The sequence below is a fragment of the Loxodonta africana genome, chromosome 11, assembly GCF_030014295.1.
Source record: "Loxodonta africana isolate mLoxAfr1 chromosome 11, mLoxAfr1.hap2, whole genome shotgun sequence".
Classification (NCBI taxonomy): domain Eukaryota; kingdom Metazoa; phylum Chordata; class Mammalia; order Proboscidea; family Elephantidae; genus Loxodonta; species Loxodonta africana.
In genome coordinates this window covers 2,739,063-2,761,869 of record NC_087352.1, presented here as the reverse complement: position 1 = coordinate 2,761,869, position 22,807 = coordinate 2,739,063, and the positions used below count along the sequence as shown (strand labels likewise).

General features: G+C 42.8%; 1 protein-coding gene and 1 pseudogene across 1 annotated transcript; one reads left to right on the top strand and one right to left on the bottom strand.

Moving 5' to 3' along the window:
* Positions 1–2,437: 2,437 nt before the first annotated feature.
* Positions 2,438–3,439, bottom strand: LOC100675608 (histone H2A.Z-like; annotated as a pseudogene).
* A 1,307-nt stretch (positions 3,440–4,746) lies between these two features.
* LOC100675325 (WD repeat-containing protein 87-like) lies at positions 4,747–18,130 on the top strand. The gene is made up of 7 exons (XM_023539828.2): positions 4,747–5,029; positions 7,382–7,552; positions 7,957–10,823; positions 11,250–11,494; positions 11,852–12,106; positions 12,536–16,953; positions 17,239–18,130. Exons 1-7 carry the CDS (start codon positions 4,922–4,924, stop codon positions 17,947–17,949), a joined length of 8,775 nt encoding a protein of 2,924 aa, XP_023395596.2. The 5' UTR covers positions 4,747–4,921; the 3' UTR covers positions 17,950–18,130.
* Positions 18,131–22,807: the final 4,677 nt, after the last annotated feature.

Sequence of the window (22,807 nt, the reverse complement as noted above, 5' to 3'; positions counted from 1 at the left end):
TCTATATATAGGTCTAATTGGTTTACAGTGTTGTTCAAGTCCTCTGTTTCCTTACTGATCTTCTTTCCAGATGTTCTGACCATTATTGGAAGTGGTATTTTGGTATTGAAGTCTCCAACTACTATTGTAGAGCTGTCTCGTTCTCCCTTCAATTCTAGCAGTGTTTGGGGCACCTGTGTTAGGTGCATATAGGTTTACAAATGTTGTATCCTCTTGATTAACTGACCCTTTAACCATTATATATTGTCCTTCTTTGTTTCTTATAAGAGATTTTGACTTAATATCTATTTTGTCTGATATCAGCATGGCCACCCTTATTCTCTTTTGGGTACTATTGCATGGCTTATTCTATTCCCATCCTTTCACTATGTTTGTGTCCTTGGGCCTAAGATGTGTCTCTTGTAGACAGCATATATGTGGATCATGTTTTATTATCTATTCTGACATTCAATACCTTTTTCTTGGGACAGTTAATCTATTTACATTTATGGAAATTACCGGTAAGAAAGGGCTTTCTTTTGTAGTCATTTTTTTTTGCTTGTCTTACACCTTCTTTGCCCCTTTTTTCCTACAGTTTTGTCGTTATTTGTGTTTAGCTGATACTTTTGGTATTAAACCCCTTTGGTTTCCTTCTTCTTACCTTCTGTGTATATTTTTTAGATATTTTCTTTGTGGTTACCACAGTACTACTTTTAAAATTTTAAACTTACAACCTAATTTAACTTGATACCAACTTAAGTAACATACAAAAACTCTATCCTTATATTGCTTCTCCCCACACCTCTGTTGTTGTCACCAGTTACATCTTTATACATCTTGTGCCCAATAACAGACTAATACTTATTTCTTGTACACTTGTTGTTATACAGCTTGTGGAACATAACAACTAAAGTTACCAATCGAAAGTACCATAAGACTGAGCCTTTTATTTGCCCGTGGCATTACCTTTACTGGATGTCTTCCTCTGCCTCCCTCCCCGCCCCCCACGTATGATATCGAGTAGTTGTCTAGTGTCCTTTCCTTTCTGGCTGAAGAACTCTCTTTAGCGTTTCTTGCAAGGCAGGCCTTGTGATAATCACCTCCTTTAGCCTTTGTTTATCTGGGAATGCCTTAATTTTACCCTCATTTTTGATGGATAGTTTTTCTGAATAAAGAATTTTTGGTTGACAGTTCTTTAAGCACTTTATGTCATCCCATTGCCTTCTGGCCTCCTAAGTCTAAGGAGAAATAGGCACTTAGTCTTATTGAGGATCTCTTGTATGTTATATTTCTCTTCTCTCTTGTTGCTTTTAGTATTCTTTTTATTTTTGGTTTTCAAGAATTTTGTTATAATATGTCTTGGTGTGGATCTTTTTTCAGTTTATCTACTTGGAGTTCATTGAGTTTTCTGGATTTGTAGATTAAACTCCTTCTTCAAGTCTGAAAAGCTGTCTGCCATTATTTCTTCAAATATTCTTTCTGTCCTTTTCTGTCTTCTCTTTCTGGGATTCCCATGACGTGTATGTTGGTTTGTTTGATGGTGTCCCATAATTCCATTTGGGTCTGCTAATTTTTCTTTATTCTTTTCTCCTGTTTCTCATGAGACTCAATAATTTTGATAGCCTTGCCCTCTAGTTCATTTATTCTTTCTTCTGCCAGATATAATCTATTGTTGAATCCCTCCCATGAATTTTTTAATTTCAGTAATTGTCTTCTTCACCTCCAATATTTCTGGTTGATTCTTTTTTATAATTTCTTTCTCCTTATTGAAATTTTCATTTTGTTTCCTGATTGGCTTTAGTTTGTTGTCTGTGTTTTCTTTAAATTCCTTGAGTATATTTAATGTTATTATTTTAAAGTCCTCTATTTTGCCCATGGGGCCCTTGTGGCACAGTGGTTAAGAGCTATGGCATGCTATAGCTGCTAATCAAAAGGTCGGCAGTTTGAATCTACCACCCGCTCCTTGGAAACCTTGTGAAGCAGTTCAACTCTGTCGCATGTGGTTGTTATTAGTCAGAATTGACTTGATGGCAATGGGTTTGGCTTTTTGGTTTATTTTGCCCATTATCCGGGCTTCCATAGGGGTGATTCCTGTCTCTTCATATTCCTGACAGTGGGCTCCTCACTTTTAGGAAATTTAATTTTTCCGGTGTTTTCTTAGATCCACCTCCATTGGTTCCTATTTTTGCTCAAATTCTTTATAGCTTCCTGTCCCTGATTTCACCTTCCTTCAGCCCTTACATTAACTTTTCCTCTATAGAGTCTATTTACCTCCTGGTGTTGGTGAATATTGAGTTTGCAAAGATTTTCATTCTCCTTTTGATGATTTTCAGGAACAGAAGGCCTTAATAATAATGATACTTTAAAATTTCTATGCTTTTAAATTTGTCTCTTATAAACAGCATGCAACTGTTCTTTATCCATTTGTCTATCTATTTTATTTTATTTATTTACCTTTTATACGACCTTTACTGAACTTACGTAGCAGAGTGGAAATAGTGCCTATACAAAACCAAATGTTTGTTACTATAACTTCTGCATCACAATTAAAATTCAAAAAGTTTTTTTAAAACAGTCAACTTACTCAAAACCCACTACTTCAGAATTGGTAGCTTCTTTGAAGCCACAGTAACACTTAAATGTGGTTAAGACTCAAATGCAAACATTTGATTGGTTGCATTAAAGCTCATTTAACTTCCAGCTTACTCAAATAGAATTACAAAAAGGCAAAATTGTGTTTTTCACAGACATACAGTCCACTGGAATCACCAACACTGGACAGCTGTTAGAGTATTTAGAGTCCTGAGATAATAAGAAATCCAGGCACCTTTTAGACCATCTTCTGTTGTCCTTTCTTCCCAGTCAGAGATTTGTGGTTGTGTGGAATGACACCACCACCAGCAATTGTAGCTTTTATGACAGAGTCCAATTCTTCATCTCCTCAAATAGCAAGTTGCAAGTGATAAGGGGTAATAAATTTTACCTTTAAGTCTTTTGATGCATTTCCTGCCAGTTCAAGTACCTCTTTGGTGAGGTGCTGCAGAGTTGCTGCCCTCTACACAGTGGCAGTTGCGCCCATATGTCCATGGCTGGTCGTTCTAGATTTCGTGTGTTGATGAATACAGCCGACCAGAAACTAGAAGCCGGCTCTCTGCCAGTGGGAAACTGCCTTTGTCTTGACCTTTCTGGAGTCCTTCCCAGCCTTACTGGCAGCCATTTTGAATTCTGCTGAAGCTCAAACATGCAAGGCAGAGAAAGGGCTAGTCAAACACCCAAAGAGATCCCACCAGCTACTCCGTTGCACTGTAGTTCAAACTGCCTGCACTTTCTCCATTTAAAAATATCCAGTCTGAGAATCTGTCTTTTATCTCATGAGCTTAATCTGTGTTTATTAAGATAATGTCAAGCCCCTAGCCATTATGGTCAGTTTTGGACTCTGAAAACTACACCCCTCCGCTCACCCCCAGGACCATCACAGCAACAATTTGCACTTGTTTCTGGATTTTCTTGTTTTTGTTTTTTTTCATTTCTGGTTCTTAGAGCTCAGCTACTTGTTATTTACCCAGACTTTCTAGGAATTTGTAGTGGAAGGTTTTCAGGTTTAATCTGGTCTCTTGTCAGAACTGGATATCTATATTAACTTGTTCAGCATCTGCTGCCACACGGGACGGTAAACTCTATGTGCACAGATAATCGTTCACTGTTTTATCTCCATCTCTCAGCACAGAGCCTGGCACATAATGAGCACTGAGTAAATATTTCTTGAACAAGTAAGTGACTTTCACACACACGAAGGCTTAGGGAGGGAAGAAGAATGATTGTTAATAGATATAATTATGCATAGAAAAACAAGCTTCTCAATGAAGAAAGTTAAGGGAAGCCAGGCCTCTGTATTATTTCAGCTGTGCTACAACTGACTCGTCTAATTCACTTGACAGCTTTCTCATGCTGCATTTTCCCTTGTTCATCCCATTTCACTCTTATCCTTCTTTAAAAATAAAATTTATTTAGATATAATTTACATGCAATAAAATACATTTGGATGAATTCTGACAAATTTTTATACCCATGAAGGCCAAAGAAGAATTGATGCCTTTGAATTATGGTGTTGGTGAAGAATATTGAATATACCATGGACTGCCAAAAGAACGAACAGGTCTGTCTTGGAAGAAGTACAGCCAGAATGCTCCTTAGAAGTGAGGATGGTGAGACTACGTCTCATATACTTTGGACATGTTATCAGGTTGGATCAGTCCCTGGAGAAGGACATCATGCTTGGTAAAGTAGAAGATCAGCAAAAAAGAGGAAGACCTTCAACAAGATGGATTGACACAGTGGCTGCAACAACGGGCTCAAGCATGACAACGATTGTGAGGATGTTTTGTTCTATTGTACATAGGGTTGCTGTGAATCAGAACTGACTCGACGGCACCAAACAACAACAACCATACCACAGTTATGGTGGAAGACATTGCCATCGGCACAAAAAGTTCCCTTTTACCCCTTCCCAAGCAATTCCTTCTAACTCTTGGCCCCAGGTAACCAGTGATTTGCTTTCTGTCCCTATAAGTTAGATTAATCTTTTCTAGAATTTCATATAGGAGCCTTGGCGACGCAGTGGCTATGCACAAGGCTGCTAACTGGAAGGTTAGTGTTTGGAACCTATAAATGAAAGCATACCATATGTACTCTACTGTATGTAGCTTCTTCCACTCAGTATAATGTTTTCGAGGTTCATCCATGTTGTGTGTATCGGTAGTTCGTTCTCACCCCTATCCTTTTGAAATAAAGTCGTTTCCTGTGTTTCTAAAGTGGCATTTCTGCTCCTCCCCTTGTCAAGCTTGTCCTGTTGCTCCTCCCTGTTTCTCAGTTCCTCTAGTTTTCAGCCTAACATCAGCTGTGGTTAAGCCATTCTTACCTTCCACAGGTTCTGTACTCCACGATGTCTGTAAAGAGATGGAATACGACTAGGATAGCATCATCATCCAGACTGATTCCTGAGAGGAAGGACTTGAAACTCCTCATAAATAATATCCTGAAGAATACTAAGGTGATGCTTATGGGAGATATGCACACGGTGGGTTTGGACTAATTCTCTGTCTCTGCCAGGACAGACTACACATGGGCAAGATGCGAGCAGCTTTAGAAAGGCCCCCGCACACCCCAAAATTACTCTACCTCCTCCGTTAAGACAATAGCGATAGGTACAACTAGAACACATTCTGCGGCAAGTAACAGAAAATGCAGCCACAGGGGCTGGAACAACTAGGGGGCATGTTTGTCTTAAGTGTCGTCAGCATCCCAAGGTCTTTTTCTTTACTTTCCACCATCCTTCATATGTTAGCTTATTGACTTAAATGCATTTGTTGCGTTTCCAGGTATAAACTTCAGATTGTGAGAAGAAAAGGGGAGGGCAGAGAGCACAGGGCTGCTGCCGAGTTTCTAGGTTCTGAATAAGAGCAGAGTTACTAGGATGGAAGGAGTGGGAGGAAGGGAAGGGATTGACACGGAGTAAGCAGCGGTAGTGTCAGGCCCGTCACTCGGCTCCAAGATATTCTTTAGTCTCTTAGAATCTTCCGTGGAAAAGCACTGACATTGTTGCTTGAGTTAATGAATTGTTTATACATGAATGCTGGAAAGGAGAAAAGAAATGCTGATTAACCGGTGCAATGCGATGAGGGGGATGTAAAAGAGCTTTCTGATTCAGTTAAGACGGATGGGGGATTGGGAGCTCAGACACCAGGGTTTTTCCTCTCAACTCTGCTGCTGCCACTGACTCAGCAGTGATAATTGGCGCTGGAATCTCTGAAAAGATCTGAAAATGAGGAATGTAGGGATAAGATTCAGAGTTGCAGATCTCAGCCTCAGTGTCGTGTCAAATCCTTTGTGGATGTAGGAAGCGGGCATGATGGACATTGTAAGTAAAGAAGTATCGATGCTTTAATTCAGTATTTTACTTTCCAACTTCTGTGGTCATAGCAGAAATTTCGATGCAGAGAAGCTTGGAGGGTTAAATGTGTGGAGCGTTATTCAGGACGCAGGTATAATACTGTTTCCTGAGAAGGGAAACCCCAAAGGTAAATTTTATGCGCCTTAGTTTTAGTTGATCACTATAAGGAGTCCAAGTACGAACATCACAAACATATGATACTCACTGGAAGGGAGTGTGTATTGTATGTGCTCTACTGTGGGACGTGTTGAAAGCTCTCTCTCTCCCTCTCTCTGTATGTGTATGAACTTGGTGGCAGCTGGTAGTGATGTGTATATAAAACCAGTTGCTGTCAAGTCGATTTCAAATCCATGGCAACCCCATGTGTGTCAGATTAGAACTCTGCTCTATAGGGTTTTCAGTGACTGACTTTTCAGAAGTAGATTGCCAGGCCTTCCTTTTGAGATGCCTCTGGGTGGACTTGAACCACCAACATTTTAGGAGCTGAGTGCGTTCACCATTTGCACCACCCAGGGACATATATATATAAGTCTACGCACGCACATATGCGCGTGAGCACACACACACTGAGGCATAGTAAAAAAAAAAAATGGTAAAGCTGAACCACAGCTAACTCCATGTTGGGATTATCAGGATTTTCCCTTGGATGCCTGTAGGAATGAAGGAAATGCATGCCACGGGGTCTAGCTGTCACATGTAGTCGGCATTCCATCACATACCTCTGAAATATGAGTTACCTATAGTCTGTATATCATTCATGTGTGATTGTGACAAGTGTGGTCCTGAATCTAGGCAGGAACTTTGAGCTGTTCCAACGGTGACAAGTACAGATATTTTATCAAGGCTGGGCTTCTTTGCATACGCATATAGGACTGTATTCTTTTCTTTCAGAGTACTTTTTCATTTTGTGCTGGCTTTTACTACAGTCAGTTGTTAGTTGTTGTTTAATGCCTGTTTCCCCCACTGGACTCTTGTGTTCTTGACAGCTAAGACAACATCTGTTTTGCTCAATATTGTGTCCCCCTTGTATGTCATAGAACTTACCAGCCCTTCTCAACTGGGGTTCCTCCTCTGAACCACGGAACACAGAAAATGATTTGAGGAGCTGTTTTCTCAGTTCTCACAAGGATAGTACATACCTAGTAGCATTCTGGATACATAGGAGGGAAATGAGTCCATTAGGTAGAATGGACACCTTAAGGCCTGAGGGCTTAATTCTGCTACGGGAGCTTGGCTGGGAAAGGCTGGAGGTATTTGATTGAGTAGGTTGCATTCTGTTGTAAAGTGAGTATGTGGATAGAAGAGTTCCTAAACGACACTTTCCAGTAGTAGGGTGTGTTAAAAACAACAACAACAACAACAAACATCCGCTAATCCCTCAGTAAATATTTACTAAATAAATGAATGAGTGGGGACTAAAGCCTTTTGGCTCAGGCCGCTCCTCTCCCTTAGGTTGACCCAGAAGCACAAAAGAATGATTTGGTTGTACTGAGCGACTGGCCTGAGACTCTATATGAAGAGTCCCACCATCCCCAGAATAAGCCTCTGGTCTGCTTCTACTCCATCAATGACAACTATTTTGTCTCCTTAAACTGGATGGATCCGTGTAAAAAACAAATGCAGGTAAAGTTATCTAGTCCTTTTCCTTCTCCTTAATCCAGCTTACATGTATCATACAAAAACTGTCCTCATCTCAGGATGATAGGGGCGATTCTGAGTTAGCTTATTTTGGGGCCCATCTCCATGTCCCGATTTGACCTGATGCAGTGATCCTTCTTCACCTCCAGTCATCAGGCAGAATTCATACTCCCCATAAGGTAGACCGAAGGCCAAGGACAGGGCCTTAAGCATGGTATTTCTATCACGTACCCAAATCCTAGTACCAGGAAACTCCCACAATCAAGCTATCCAGTCTTTTCTTAGTTTCACAAGAGGGAACATGGATCTAAATATTCAGGGCTTCCCTATCCTGCGTTTTTGGGAGATCTTCATCTATGGTCAGGCTTTTTTCTCTCACCCTCTTCTAGACAGTACTTTGGACCCAGAAAAAAGATAAAGAACTGGGCAGAATGATAAAGAAGACATTTCCCATGATGGATCAAGTGCCCCCCATCCAAGCAATGGTCCACACAGGTTCCTACCACATGTTAATTGCTTACTGCGGTGACATGTGCCTGCGGCTCTTTGGAGATCACCATCAAGCATTCAGATCCCTGAGTACGGTGCCCTGCCATTTCTCCATCAACTGCCTCTGCTATGACTCAGAAACTGAGATGTTGTTGTCTGGCACCTTGGGGGCCGTGGTTACCTGGTTCATTTTGCCAAATGGCAAGGGCCTCCAGGTGGCTCAGACAGTGTCCATGCCTAGTCATGAGCTTGTACAGGGTTTTTCCCTGAATGGCCCCCAGGGCTCCCTCCTGGTTCTGTGTGAGAATACAGTGAAGGTCTTCACCCACCAGGATCAGGGTCAGCTGGAAGAGGTAAAGAGGTTTACTCCCATAGCCAGTGGCTCCTCCATCACCTGCGCCTTCACCTGTGTCCCTCAGGGCTATCTTTATGCCGGAAATAGGGCTGGGGAGATCCATGCTTGGGGTCTAGACCAGGATAACTTCCTCCACAGCTTCCAGGCCCACTCCTCATCCGTGATATGTATCCACAGCCGGCCAGACATCCACACCTTACTAACGGCCGGCAGTGAAGGCGTAGTCAGGGAGTGGAATCTTACTTCTGGGAACTTGCTGCGGCAGCTGGATGTTGATGAGAATCTGCAGCAACTGCAGTTTATCGATAACATGACTTTTTTCTGCCAGACAACCTACACTTTCTCATTGTACCACCTTCCCTACTTTTATACCCTCTTCCACGTGTGTGGTTCTGCTCCTCAGCGAGTGCAGCGGGTCTGCTGCAGCCATAATTGGACTCGGATCCTGTGTGCCACTGAGGATGGCTTGTTGCGCTTCCTGTCTCCAGTAACAGGAGATCTCCTGGTTATCACCTGGCCTCTCCTTCTCATGGACAAGGCTGTGGATTGGGCCTATGACTCAGACAGGGAGGAGCTCTTTGTGGCAACGGGCAGTTCAGATGTGCTGGTGTTTGATGCAACTCGATCTCCTTGCACAGCCAAGTATCTTGTGTGCACTTCAGTAAACTCTGGCGATAGTATAACATGCCTGGCCTATGGGAAGTCCAGTTTGGGTAAGGGCCTACAAGGGCTGATGTTCTGTGGGCACCAGAGTGGGATTGTGAGAACCCTTTCGCACTACAGCTGTGCCCGAATAGAGAAGACTATTCACTCGGGGGCGGTATTGGCACTGTCTACCCTGGAAGGTCCCCATCAAAACTCCTTGCTCTGTTCGTATGGCATGGATAGCTTTGTCCACCTGACAGAGGCTATGCTCCAGGGGAACAAGGTAATCCTACAGCCTCTCAGCAAAATTCTCAGTAGTTGCCCCCTCAAACATGTGATACTCTTGCCGGGTTCCGTGGGTGCCATCACTGAGAACCACTGCTGGCACCTCTGGCACTATCAGGACATTCTGACGGCTTCAGCATCAGAACAAAGCTCTACGTTCAGAGAGACAAAATGCCTGCACAAGTGTGCCATCACTTCATTTGATGTCTGCCTTTCCCTGGAACTTTTTGTCACGGGGGGCATTGATGGCTCAGTTCGGATATGGAACTTCCATGGTAGACTAATAGCTGAGTTGAACTCGGCATTTCATTTTGGCCCACTCTGCTTTGCCAATAATCGGGGTGACCTGCTTTTGACTTTGAATCAGAGTCTCTACCTGGTATCCTGCTTAAAACTGCTTCCTCCAGCTTTGCTGACTCACCTAGCTATCCTAAACATTGCAGATGAAATACAAGAACTCCCTAAGCCCTTCGTGCCTAGCTTTTTTTTTTCTTTTGAAATAGTATTTGTGCCCAAATTTGTTTACCTTGGACAAGGGCTGCAGGAATTACAGGGGCTAGAGACCCTTGTCAATAGGCGGGTCATTGCCTTTGACAACACTGTGCCCCACGTAGTTGAGGAAGAGAGTAGGCCCCCTGAGAATCAAGAACTCAAGCTGCATTTCTTGGAGGAAAAGGATATCGATTTGTCTAATCTCAACCCTGAGCATAATCGTCCCCCACATGTGGTGCCTGCCCAGTTACTGCTGTCTGGCTGGGACGGACTCAACCCCTACCATGTATTACAGCACTTCTTTGGTCAAGGGCGGCAGTGGCTCTTTGCCCCCGATGGTTACATCCCCAACTCAGTGATCCGTGCCCGTCTTTGGCCTGAGGGTACGCCAATCTTCTTGTGCTGTGATCTGCGTCCACCCTGCCGAGATAAGGCCTGGGACATGACTGAACCCTTTAGACCCAAGGCACATGTACCTATGGGTCTGGAAGAAGAGAAAACCTCAGTGAGTGAACAGGTGGACAAATGCAAGGATCTGGAAAGAACTTCCTATAATGCCTTCCTAAACATGAAAAACCGAAATTGGATGGGAAGAAAATTTAGTGAAGGTCTTATGGATAATTTAATTGAGGCTATCCTCAACCTCACAATATACTGTTCTGTCGAGAACTACAAGAAATATCTTAGTGCCCTGGCACAAATTTTTGCCACTTACCAGGTACGTCCAAGGTTGCGTTCTGAGGCTGCCCATCGCCTCCTGGATGATACAACCCATTATAATCCAAGTATCCGCACGCTAGCCTGGGAGGGGCTGGATAGGCTAGGCCTCATGAACCATCTCTTTGCTATTCCACTGGCTATGGGATTGATGGACAGTGATAAAAATGTGCGGACTAAGGCCTTATACCTTATGACAAGAGTTGCAGGCATCCAAACTAAGACCACGCTGGTACACCTGCTGCAGAAACGAGAAACTTTGCAGGAAATGCAGTAAGTTGGATGGTACCATCTTCTCTTCTGACTCTTTCTGGCTCCTAGCCTCCAGAATCTGTCTCTTCCCTCTTTCCACAGCCCTTTTCCTTTGTTCTATGCTTTTATTTGGTTTTTAACCCAGCACCTAGCCCTTTTCTTCTGACCCTTGAGCAACCTGTCATTCCATCATTTTCTCACTTAAGATTCCTCAAGACTCAAGCCCCCAAATCCCCCAACCAAAGAAACATCTTATGTCACCCTGATTACTCTATTCCTTGCTACCCATGAGTCTTTCTTCTTTATTTAATTTTTTACTTCATCCTACTCTGTCCTAAATAGCTACTTTATTCCTGCCTCTTCCACCGTAGCTTCTTCTTTTTCATTTTTGAATTTTGTTTTTATCACTGACTCAGCATTGTCCTTCTTCTTATTTGACTTTTATAGGCAGGAAATTATCGGGGAAGACTCTATGACCCAGCTGCTTGGGATTCAGGCTGCAGATATCCAGTTCCTGCTTACTAATGTGGAGGAGCTGCTTAATGAAAATCTGACCCTGTCACATAAAGAGCAACCATTTTGTTTCTCTTTTGATATATCAAGGGCTGATGAATTTGAGGCCCTTGCCAAACCAACACTCATACCGAAAAAGAAAAGCAGGAGACGTGTTCAAGTAAAGAGCAAAATACTTAGTATGTATGGGATGATATATGGGGTATTTTTAGGGCCCTCCTCAAGAGCCCCAAAAGGCAGGGCCAGTAAGGTGAAGGTACGTCAAAAGATACCAGTGGGAATAGAGGTAAATGGGAGGATCTTTTTTACAGAAAAACAACCTGGCTGGGAAAGGTCCACCCTATAACAAATATTAGGGTCTTACTTCTTCAGGGTCTGGGAGCTGGGATGAAACAGTGAGCATTTCTATATCATAAAGCCTCAGTTGCCTTTGTCTTTATATCTCTTTTGTCAGTTGCTGAACTAGATATTACAAAAAAGTCTCACCCACTACATGTATGTTTTTCTTAACTATTTTTATCCCAATATCTCTGCAGTTAAAAAGGACCTGAGAGCTTCCAGGAAGGACAGAGAGAAAGAATTGGGAAAGTTAAACTCTGAGCTAGTGTCTGCAGAGGATGAAGGGGTACAAAGAGAGGCCAAGAAATCAGGGAAAATTGACACCAAGCATGTTACCTTCAGCCCAGTCCAGTCACAGGATGATATTGAAGCAAAGGAGGTCATGCCGGAGGCCACAGAAGCCATGGAGGCCACAGGTCAACTTAACATGAAAGATAATGGAGAGGTGATCCGTAAGGTGAAAAGACAAGCACATGTAAAAGGGCTTTTGAAAATGGCAGTGAAAATAAGTCTTGGAAAAGCAGATGAGAAGATGTTAGAGAAAAAAGACTTGAAGGACATTTCAGTAGTGGCTACAGAAAAGCCCAAGGAAGAAGAGGTTTCTGAGAAAGAAAAAGATATAAGGACGACACGTAAAAAGAGTGGCCGTGGTTTGGCTGGAACCTCAGCATACACAAGTAGATCAGACACCAAGTCTTGGCGGGATGACATTTGCCATCTTGTTACCTCAAGGATAGCAAGTTCCCATCCAGGAATATTAAGGGATCTCGGTAAAGAATTGGTGGACCTAGCTCAGGTGATACTTGCTGATCGACAGCCCAGCTGGGATCTCTTCCAAGAGATCTGCCCCCTGTTAAAGGACACAAGCTCATTCTCATCAGAATTGGATGAGAGCGTACTGGAAGAGCCAGCTATCATAACAGAAAAAGTGGTTGAAGAGGCTGTCAAGGAAGAAGAGACAGTAGAATTGAGGGAACAAGAGCATAAAAAAGTATTAAATAAGAGCAAGAAATTTTCTCAAAAAGTCAAGAAAAAGCAGTTTTCTCTTTTAGAAGGTGACCTAGTCTTAGGGAAAAGTATAGTTCGAGGGGAAGTAAGGAAACTGGCCAAGCAAGAGGGGAAAATACCTGAGGAAGAGAGGGAATTGAATAAACCAGAGAAAAAATCAAGGCAGGTAAAGGAGAAACTGACCAAGCATAAAAAAAACGTCACCCATCAAGAAGGAGAAATGCCCTGGGAAGGAGAAATACCAGCTTTCCCACAAAAGAAACTAACCAAGGATGAGCAGAAGTTAGCCCTAAAAGAAAAGAGACTGACTGGAGAAAAGGGAAAACTGGGGAAAGGAAAAAAAATGACCTGGAAAGAAGAGAAGCCAAACCTGGGAAGGAAGAAGCTGGCCTGGGAAAAGAGGATGCTGGCCCAGAAAGAAGGCATGTGGACCAAGGAAGAGGGGCTGCTGGTCTGGAAAGACAGAACGTTGGCCCAGGCAGAGATGGAACTGGGTGAGGAAGAGGAGGAACTGGGTGAGGAAGAGGAGAAACTGGGTGAGGAAGGGGAGGAACTGGCTGAGGAAGAGGAGGAACTGGCTGAGGAAGAGGAGGAACTGGCTGAGGAAGAGGAGGAACTGGCTGAGGAAGAGGAGAAACAGACTGGGAGAGAGGAGGAACAGACTGGGAAAGAGGAGGAACTGGCCTGGAAAGAGGAAGAACTGGCCTGGGAAGAGGGAGAACTGGCCTGGCAGGAAGAGGAATCGGCCTGGGAAGAGGAGGAACTAATCCTGAACATGGAGAAACAACTTAGAGAAGAGAAGAAAAAGTTCCACAAAAAGGAGAAATACATACAAGAAAAGGAGAAAGATGTTGAGGATGAGGAGAAACGGGCCTGGAAAAGGAGCAAATTGGCCCACAAAGAGGAACAGTTGTCTAAAGAAGAAAAAGAACTATCTGAGGAGAAGAGGAAAATGGTATTAGAAAAGAAGAGCATGACAGAACAAGAGAATAAGTTGGCCCAAGAAAAGGAGAACTGGTTAGGAAAAAAGGAAAAAGAGGCTCATAAAAGGAAGAAAAAAATCAAAGAAGAGAAAAAACAAGTTAGGGAAGAAGATGAACAGAAAAAACAAGACCAGAAAGAGAGGCACGCTCAGAAAGAGAAAGAGGCTAAGGATAATAAACAACGAGCTTGGGAAAGACAGAAAATGGACCTAGAAGAAAAGGAAAAGTTTGGAACAATGGAGAAGTTATCAAAACAAAAAGATAAACAGGCCCAGAAAGAGGAGAGGAAAGCTTGGATAGAGAAAAGAAGGTCACAGAAACAGAAAAAGACAACTGAGGAAACGAAACAACAGACTTGGGAAAAAGAGAAGATGGACTTGGAAAAGGAGGAACAAGCTAGAGAAATGGAGGAATGGTCACTAGAAGAAGAGAAACAGGTCCGGGAGGAAAAGAGATGGGGTCAGAAAGAGGAGAAATTGGCTCGAGAAGTAAAGAAAGAGGCTGAGGAAAAAGAACAACGGTCCAGAATAAAGGTGAAACTGGGCCCAGAAGAGGAGAAAAAGATGGAGGAAACTGAGAAAGGGTCCCAAAAAGAAGAGAAACAGGCCATGGAAAAAGAGAAATGGGCCAAGAAAAAGGAGAAATGGATTGGAAAAGATGAAAAAGCAATTGAGAAACAAAAACAGTGGCCCAGGGAAAAAGAGAAACAGACAGAGAAAGAGAGAATATGGGGTAAGAAAGAGGAGAAATGGTCCCAGAAAGAGGAGACAAAGGTTGAGCAGATAAAACAACGGACTTGGGAAAAAGAGAAATTGTCCTTAGAAGAGAAGGAACAGGCTGGTGAAATGGAGAAACAATCCCAGGAACAAGAGGAAGAGGCCAAGGAAGAAAAGGAAAGGGCATTGAAGAAGAGACCAACCCAGAAAGACAGCAAACTGGCCAAGGAAGAGAGGCATATTGCTGAGAAAGAAAAGACAACAACCAAGGAAGATATTGCCATAATCAAGAGAAAGGAAAAAATACCCCAAGATGAGAAAGAAATTATGACACAAAAGGATACATTGTCTCAGGAAGAGAGGGAATTGGTCTATGATAATAGTAGCAAAGAGAGGGATGTCACCAAGAAAAAAAAGAAAATGACCAAAGAGGAGAGAATACAGGCATTGAGGAAACTGGATATGGAAAAGGGGATTCATTTAGAAGAAAATGAGGCTAGTTCCAGGGAAAAGAATATATGGGTGGAAGAGAGCGCATTGTTGAAGATTCTGGCTAGGACAATTAGAGAAACGAGTAAAGAGCCTTTGGAAGGAATTGAAATTGATGGCCACGGGTGGGAATTTTTTAAGGAACAAGAGGAAATAGCCAAAGAAGATAAAGAACTGTCTCTGGAAGAGAGACAATTAGAAGATGATAGCAGAATGGCCAGCCAAAGGAGAACACTGACCGATGAAGAGAGCTTGGAGGAGGACCGAAGGTTAGTAGAAAGGGTCCAGGAAAAGGCACTATTAGATAAAACCCAGGTAGAGAGAATATTAAAGGAGGTCCAGGAGCAAAATATCTTAGAAAAGAGGCATCTAGAGGAGCTTCTGAAGAGGATTGAGGAGAATGAACCAGAAAAGATCCAGGTGAAGTGGTTATTAGAGAATACCAGAGATACAATGTTTGAGAAATTATATGAGAGCTTGATTGAGAAGGGAATAGAGGAAGGTTTCACTAAGCAGGGGAAAGAGGAGGAGAGCCTGACTGAAGAGGGGAAAGAGGGGGAGATCCTGTCCGTGAGGAAGAAAAGGAAATATTCAATAGAGAAGTGGGAGCAGAACGTCAGCCAAAGTGAAGAGAAACTGGGGAACTTGGCTAAAAAAGGTAAACAAAAGACCTTGGCTCAAAAGAGGGAAAAGGAAAAGAGGTTAACTAAGGAAAAACAAAGGCTGACTAAGAAAAAAAAGGAGGGCTCAAGTGAGGAACAGCTCCTGTGTGAGGAGGTGCATCTCAGTGAGGAGGAAGAGAGCCTGAGCGAGGAAGAGGAGGAGAGCCTGAGTGAGGAAGAGGAGGAGAGCCTGAGTGAGGAAGAGGAGAGCCTGAGGGACAAGGGGGAGGAGAGCCTGAGGAAGGAGGAGGAGAAAAGCATGAGGGAGGAGGACGAGGAGGAGGAGAGCCTGAGGGAGGAGGAGGAGGAGAAGAGCCTGAGGGAGGAGGAGGAGGAGAGCCTGAGGGAGGGGGAGGGGGTGGAGAGCCTGAAAGAACAGAAGTGCCTGAGCAAGGAGGAAGGGGAGATGGAGAAGTTAGAGAAAAAAGATGAAGAAAAGGAGGAAAGAGAGAAGGATGTGAACAGAGTATTGAAAAGAGAGCTCTCGGAGGAAAAAGTGAGCTTATTCAAGGTAGTGATGGAAGGGAAGGAGCTTGCTGAGAAACGGGAGGGTACAGCTAAAAGGGAAATGCTTATTAAAAGAGAGAGATGGCTTGATAAAAAGAGAGACCTCAGACCTATGGACAAGGCTATGTGGCCAACAGTTCTGAAGGGCCCCTTCAAAATACCACTCCAGGTAGCCCGGGGGAAAAAAGAGGGAATGGATCTGGAAGTCTTAGAGGATCATTTGGGTTTTGAAGGACAGGACAGTCAACTTCTTCGAGTACACCCCATGACAAGTTCATGGGCAAGACAAGAGGATATACTCTTGGAGAAAGCCAGGGGCATGTTTTTGCAAGTCATGGGAACAAACTTAGAGACTCATACCCCAGAAAGACTCCATAGACCAGAGTCCCAGTTATCTCATGTTATTGTGGAACCACAGACACCTGAACACAGGCCCATAGGTGACAGGTGGAAGTGGGTCCTGAAGTATCAGGATTCCCAGAGGAGGAAATCTGAGGGCCAGGCCCCAGCCCCAGCCTCAGCCCTAGCCTCTTCACCTGAAATGCCAACTAAAAAATACCCTAAGCCAGGTTACTCAGAAGCAAGCCTCTCAGATGAGGGTTGGATTAACAGCACCTTAATAAGGTTGGAAGCAGGAGAGCAACTTTCCAGGGACAGTTTCCGTCGACTGAACCAGATCCTTGGAGACTTCAGTTCAAAGCGACACTCGAAGTGGATGCATGAGGCCAATCTTAAGGCCGTTGTTAAGCACCTCAGGCAGAACCTAGAGTTAAGTCACACTAAAGTATCTCAACCATATAAGGACGTTTTGAGTCCAGTGCACTTAAAAGTGATCCCTCCAATTAGAAAAAGAGAAAAGGAGAGCTGGCTTGAACCATTTCCTATCCCAGAACGAGTGTTACCACCAGCCACTAAGAGGATTCAAGCCCCACAGGTTCTCAACTGGCATCTCTTAGCTGATTCCTACAGGAAGAAGCAGGCACAACAGTTATCCACTGCTGTCAAGGAGATAAAGCACCTTTATCCAATGAGAAGAGATGTTTCTACAGCTGTCTGTCCCTCTGTGGACAAAAAATCCCCTGCCTTGATATTCCAGAAGGATATCTGGGCCTTGAGGGGTAGGGGTGAACTCCCCAAATTTCCCAAGGCAAAGACGACAGCACTGCCCATACCTGCACCAATGTTACCATCAGCCACCAAGAGGATTCAAGCCCCCAAGGCTGCAAATTGGCACCTTTTAGGAGAACCTTACAGGAGTGAGCGGGCACAGCGGTTAGCCAATGCTCTCAAAGAGATGGAGATGCGACCTTTTTATCCTGCCACGAGAGACATTTTCACAGATGCCCATAATTCTGTGAACAAACAAACACTAGCACTCATGTTTCAGAAGGACTTCTGGGCTCTTAAGTGTAAGAGTAGGCCCCCTAAATTGCCCAAGTTGGAGAAGAAGGCACAGCCCATCTCCAAAAAAAGGGAAGAGATACCTCAATGGGAGACATTTGTGGCCCTATACTATGTCTTGCAGAGGTTGCAGGAGCAATATGGAAAAGACAGCACTACTTGGATGGAACAGTTCTACCAGCTCATGGACCTGTACCAACTTAAGTCCCCTCGGATCCAGGGGCTTCTATTAGAGTTGCTACAGAGAAAGAAACCTCACCCCCAAGAGACCATCTACAAAGAGGCCCTGAAGACCAAGGAGCTGGTACTTGGCGAGCGGTTGTTTTGCTGTCTGTTTTGTGGTGGTTCTCATGCCCCTGGAGGTCCCCTAAAATTCCAGGATGTGGTACCCCTTCCTGAGAAGAACAGGGTGCATACTCTCCAACCTGTGGGCATTGCCCAGTATGGGTTCCTAGAACTTGCCTGGAAAAGCCTACCACAAGTTAACCCTTACCTTATTAAGACGTTGTCTAACATCCCAACTCTCTGATTTGGCTTAACTAATATTAGAATTTTGAAGTCCTGGTGGAAAATGAACCTGGATCACAGATTTTAAGCCTTCTTACCTGGTGCCAACTTAGAGGTGGGACTAGGTGATGGCATGTCTTCATTCATCTCCAGAAACCTCCTACTTAACCTGTGTATTGAATAAAATGATGTTTCTCATTTGTAACAGGTATGCTGGCCTGTTGCTCTTCCTCCCCAAACCTAGAATCCTCTGGAAAGTGGCCAGAGGAAACAGATACCCTTTGTCCTAAGAGAGGGACAGTTTTTTCAGTCAGTGGGTGTACATCTTCTGAAGGACAGGGGCTGGTACCTGATCATCAAATCCTGTCCTAGTACTTTTTTCTCTTGGCTCCTATCTCCTTTCCTCACAGGGTCTGAGAGGGAGAGTATCTGGCACAGTGGAGCTTGTTTTTAGCACTAATGTAAAAGGAAACAGAGATGACCCATAATTTTGCCCCCTTACAAACTTTGATCTTGACTAAGTATCCTCATCTACATAATTGGGATATACAGTGATATAGTGGTTAAGAATGCCAACTTTGAATTCAGAAGAACTCTCCAGTCATTACTCTGCCATTTACTGTTTGATTTTATTTAGCTGTTTGATTTTATTAGCTCATTTATTAGCTCTTTGAACTCCACTTTTGGGTCCCTCAAAGTAAAATGGTGATAATAATACCTGCTTTATTGAAATGTTTAGCACAGTGCTTGAATATAGTTCTGTTCCTAATGGCTAGCTATTCCAATGGAAAATGTTGTTGTTGTTAGGTGCCATCTAGTTGGTTCCTACTCATAGCCGTCCTTTGTACAACAGAACAAAACATTGCCTGGTCCTGTGCCATCCTCACAGTTGTTGCTATGCTTCAGCCCATCATTGCAGCCACTATGTTACTCCATCTCATTGAGGGTTGTCTTAGTTATCTAGTGCTGCTATAACAGAAATCCCACAAGTGTATGCCTTTAAGAAACAGAAGTTTATTCTCTCACAGTTTAGGAGGCTAGAAGTCCAAATCCAGAGTGCCAGACTTTCTCTGTTGGCTCTGGGGGACGGTCTTTGTCCTCAATCTTCCCCTGGTCAAGGAGCTTCTCAGCAGAGGGACCTGGTTCCAAAGGACATGCACTGCTCCCAGCACTTCTTCCTTGGTGGTATGAGGTTCCGCTCTGTCTCCACTCACTTCTCTCTTTTATGTCTCAGATTGGTTAAAGATACAGTCTAATCTTGTAGATTGAGTCCTGCCTCGTTAACATAACTGCCTCTAATCCTGCCTCATTAAAATCTGTCTTAGTCATCCAGTGCTGCTGTAACAGAAATACCACAAGTGATGGCTTTAACAAAGAGAAATTTGTTTTCTCACAAGTCCAAATTCAGGGCATCAGCTCCAAGGGCAGGCTTTCTCTCTCTGACTGCTCTGGGGGAAGGTCCTTGTCATCAGTGCTCCTTGGTCTGGAAACATCTCGGTGCAGGAACCTCAGGTCCAAAGGATGCACTCTGCTTCTGGCACTGCTTTCTTGGTGGTCTGAAGTCCCCACGTCTCTCTGCTTTCTTCTCTCTTTTATGTCTCAAAAGAGATTGGCTTAAGACACTAATCTTGTAGATTTCATCAATATAACTGCCACTAATCTCTCTTATTACATCATAGTGATAGGATTTGCAACGTATAGGAAAATCACATAAAATGGTGGACAGTCACACACGTTTTCATCTCATTTAAGTAAATAGCTAGGAGTGATTGCTGGTTCGAATGGTAAGCCTATGTTTAGCTTTATAAGAAACCGCCGGACTGTCTTCTGAAGTAGCCACACCATTTTGCATTTCCACCAGCAATGATTTAGAATTCCTGGTGCTCCACATCCTCGCCAGCATTTGGTGGTGTCAGTGTTGGGGATTTTCGCCATTCTTTTTTTTTTTAATGTACATGTAGTGGTATTCAGTTGTTTGGTTTTGCAACCGGCCTTGGTTTTATCATGTGCAAATTGGAGCTCATTGTGAGGCTATTTCAAATGAGATTCTGGCTCTGACAATTGAGTGTACTGGGAGCGTGGGAGATGAACTAAAGGCTAAGGGAGGGACCTAGGACCGCAAGGGGTTCATGGTACCCTGGGAGAGAGGACAGGGCTCAAGGAGAGAGCCTGAAAGAGGGGATAAATATCTTATCTAATGTCATACAGACTGTAAAGAGTGTAATTGTAAAATCTTGATGGGTAAGGTATGTACTATGGCTAAAGGGTTTTCCACATTTGTTAGATAAACAGGAATTTTCTGTGGTATGAATCTCCTCAAATTTAACAATAATTGATTAGTGCTGGAGGGCTTTTATACATAAAAATATATGAAAAGGGATTACCATATTCTCTGAATTTTTCCTTTATTATGAATATCCTGATAACTCGTAAATAAAAATTGCTAGTGAATACTTTCTTATATAAAATACATTATAAAATCTCTGAATCTAAACATTTGAGTCATAACTAAAAAACTTTAAGTGTTATTTACATTCCGAGGGGTTTACACTAGTATGTTATTTAAGTTCTAAGGCTATAAAATCTGAATATGTGAAAACTTTCCCACATTTTTTTTAAATCAAATTGTTTATCAGTGGTATAAATCCACTAATGTACATTGTCTACTGCATATATACGCCTTCCTATAGTCCTTAAATTCATAAGATTTCTCTCTAATATAGTTCTCTGATGTACTTTAAGACTAGGAATAAGCCTAAAAGACTTCCTGCATTTATTACATTCAAAGGGCTTCTTAACACCATGAATACTCTGATGTCAAGTAAGTTGTCCATACATAACTAAAGGCCTTCCTACATTCCTTATATTCATAGGGTTTCTCACCATTATGAAATCTATATAGTATGTTGCTGGCTGCTACTAAAAGCCTTCCTACTCTCTTGACATTCACGGGGTTTCTCACTAGTATGAATTATACGATCCATTCTAAGGCTTTCAACACGACTAAATGCTCTCCCACATTCCTTACTTTCACAGGGTTTCTCACCTGTATGAATCCAGTCATGTCTAGGTTTGAGACAGGACTAAAGGCCTTACCACATTATTTACATTCATAGGGTTTTTCACCAGTATGAATTCTCTCATGTTGCATAAGGTAAGAGGCTTCACTATAGGCCTCCTGACCTTCCTTACATTCGTAGAGTTGCTCACCGGTATGAGTTGTCTGATGTATTCTAAGTCTTACACCTTGACTAAAGACCTCCCCACATTCATGACATACATAAGATTGCTCACCAGTATGAATTCTTTGATGGACTGTAAGGTCTGTACGAGCACTAAAGGCCTTCCTACATTCATAGGGTTTCTCACCAGTATGAATTTTCTGATGCATTCTAAGTCTTCCACCTTGACCAAAAACCTTCCTACATTCATGACATACACAGATTTTCACACCAGTATGAATTCTCTGATGTACTGCAAGGTCTTTATGATGACTAAAGGCCTTCTCAAATTCATTACATTCGTTGAGTTTCCATTTATTATAAATTCTCTGATGTAGAGTTAGAGATGAATTTTTAAAAATAAACGCTCATTTTTACACAGCTGATTATTCAATAGCTTGACTACAAATCTAAAAGAAATAAAAAAACATTGTTTTTTGGACCAGAGAAAGTAGCTGTTCTATAATAGAATTAAAAGAAATTTGAAAATATAACATGTTAGAGATAACGATTTAGAGAACTCTAAAATAAAACATAGTTATACAATTTCAAAGTGTGAAAGGAGATCTCAGAAAAATGATAAGTTCGTTCAAAGAAGTTCTAGTAAATCTTTAACAACCAGCTCTGTACTCAGACACACAAACATAAACCTCTGATTTGTAGTGTTTGTCGATGTCTATGGTTTAAATACTCCCACCATGAGCAATTTCAAGTTATCAACATAATGTAATTGAACCAGAGTTAGAAAGGGATGTGCACAATTGCCTCTAGCAAGTCAGTACCTGCTCTGAGTCTATATAAGAAAGTCAGGTCAAAGAATGTGGTTAGCAATTTTTTATGCCTGTGTCTTGTTCATCTAGTGCTGCAATAAGAGAAATACCACAAGTGATGGATTTAACAAAGAGAAATTTATTCTCTCATATTCTAGTAGGCCACAAGTCCAAATTCAGGGCATCAGCTCCAGAGGAAGGCTTTCTTTGTCTGTTGGCTCTGGAGGAAGGTCCTTGTCATCAATCTACCCCTGGTTGTCAGCACAGGGAGCCCAGGTCGAAAGGACATGCTCTGCTCCAGGCATTGCTTTCATGGTGGTATGAGGTCCCCAACTCTCTGCTTGCTTCCTTTTCCTTTTATCTCTTGTAAGATAAAAGGTAGTGCAGCCCATGCCCTGGGAAAACTCCCTTTACACTGGATCAGGGATGTGACCTGGGCAAAGGTGTTATGCCCCACCCTAATCGTCTTTAAACACCGGCAGAGATTATGATTTATAACACATAGGAAAATGGAGGACAACCACACAATACTGGGAATCATGGCCTAACCAAGTTGACACATATTTTTGGGGGGACGCAATTCAATCCATGATGCTCTGTAACCAGTACCAAACCAAACCCGTTGCGTTCAAGTGGATTCAGACTCATAGTGACCTATAGGACAGAGTGGAACTGCCCCATAAGTTTTCCAAGGCTATAATCTTTACGGAAGCAGACCGCCATATCTTTCTCCCAAGGATCGACAAGTGGGTTTGACCCACTGAACTTTGAGTTAGCAGCCGAGCACTTAAGCACTGTGTCACCAAGTTATAGAGTTGCTATGAGTCAGAATTGGTTCAATGGTAGCAGGTAACACAGTATGTAGTGGAAAAACCTGAATAACTGTCTT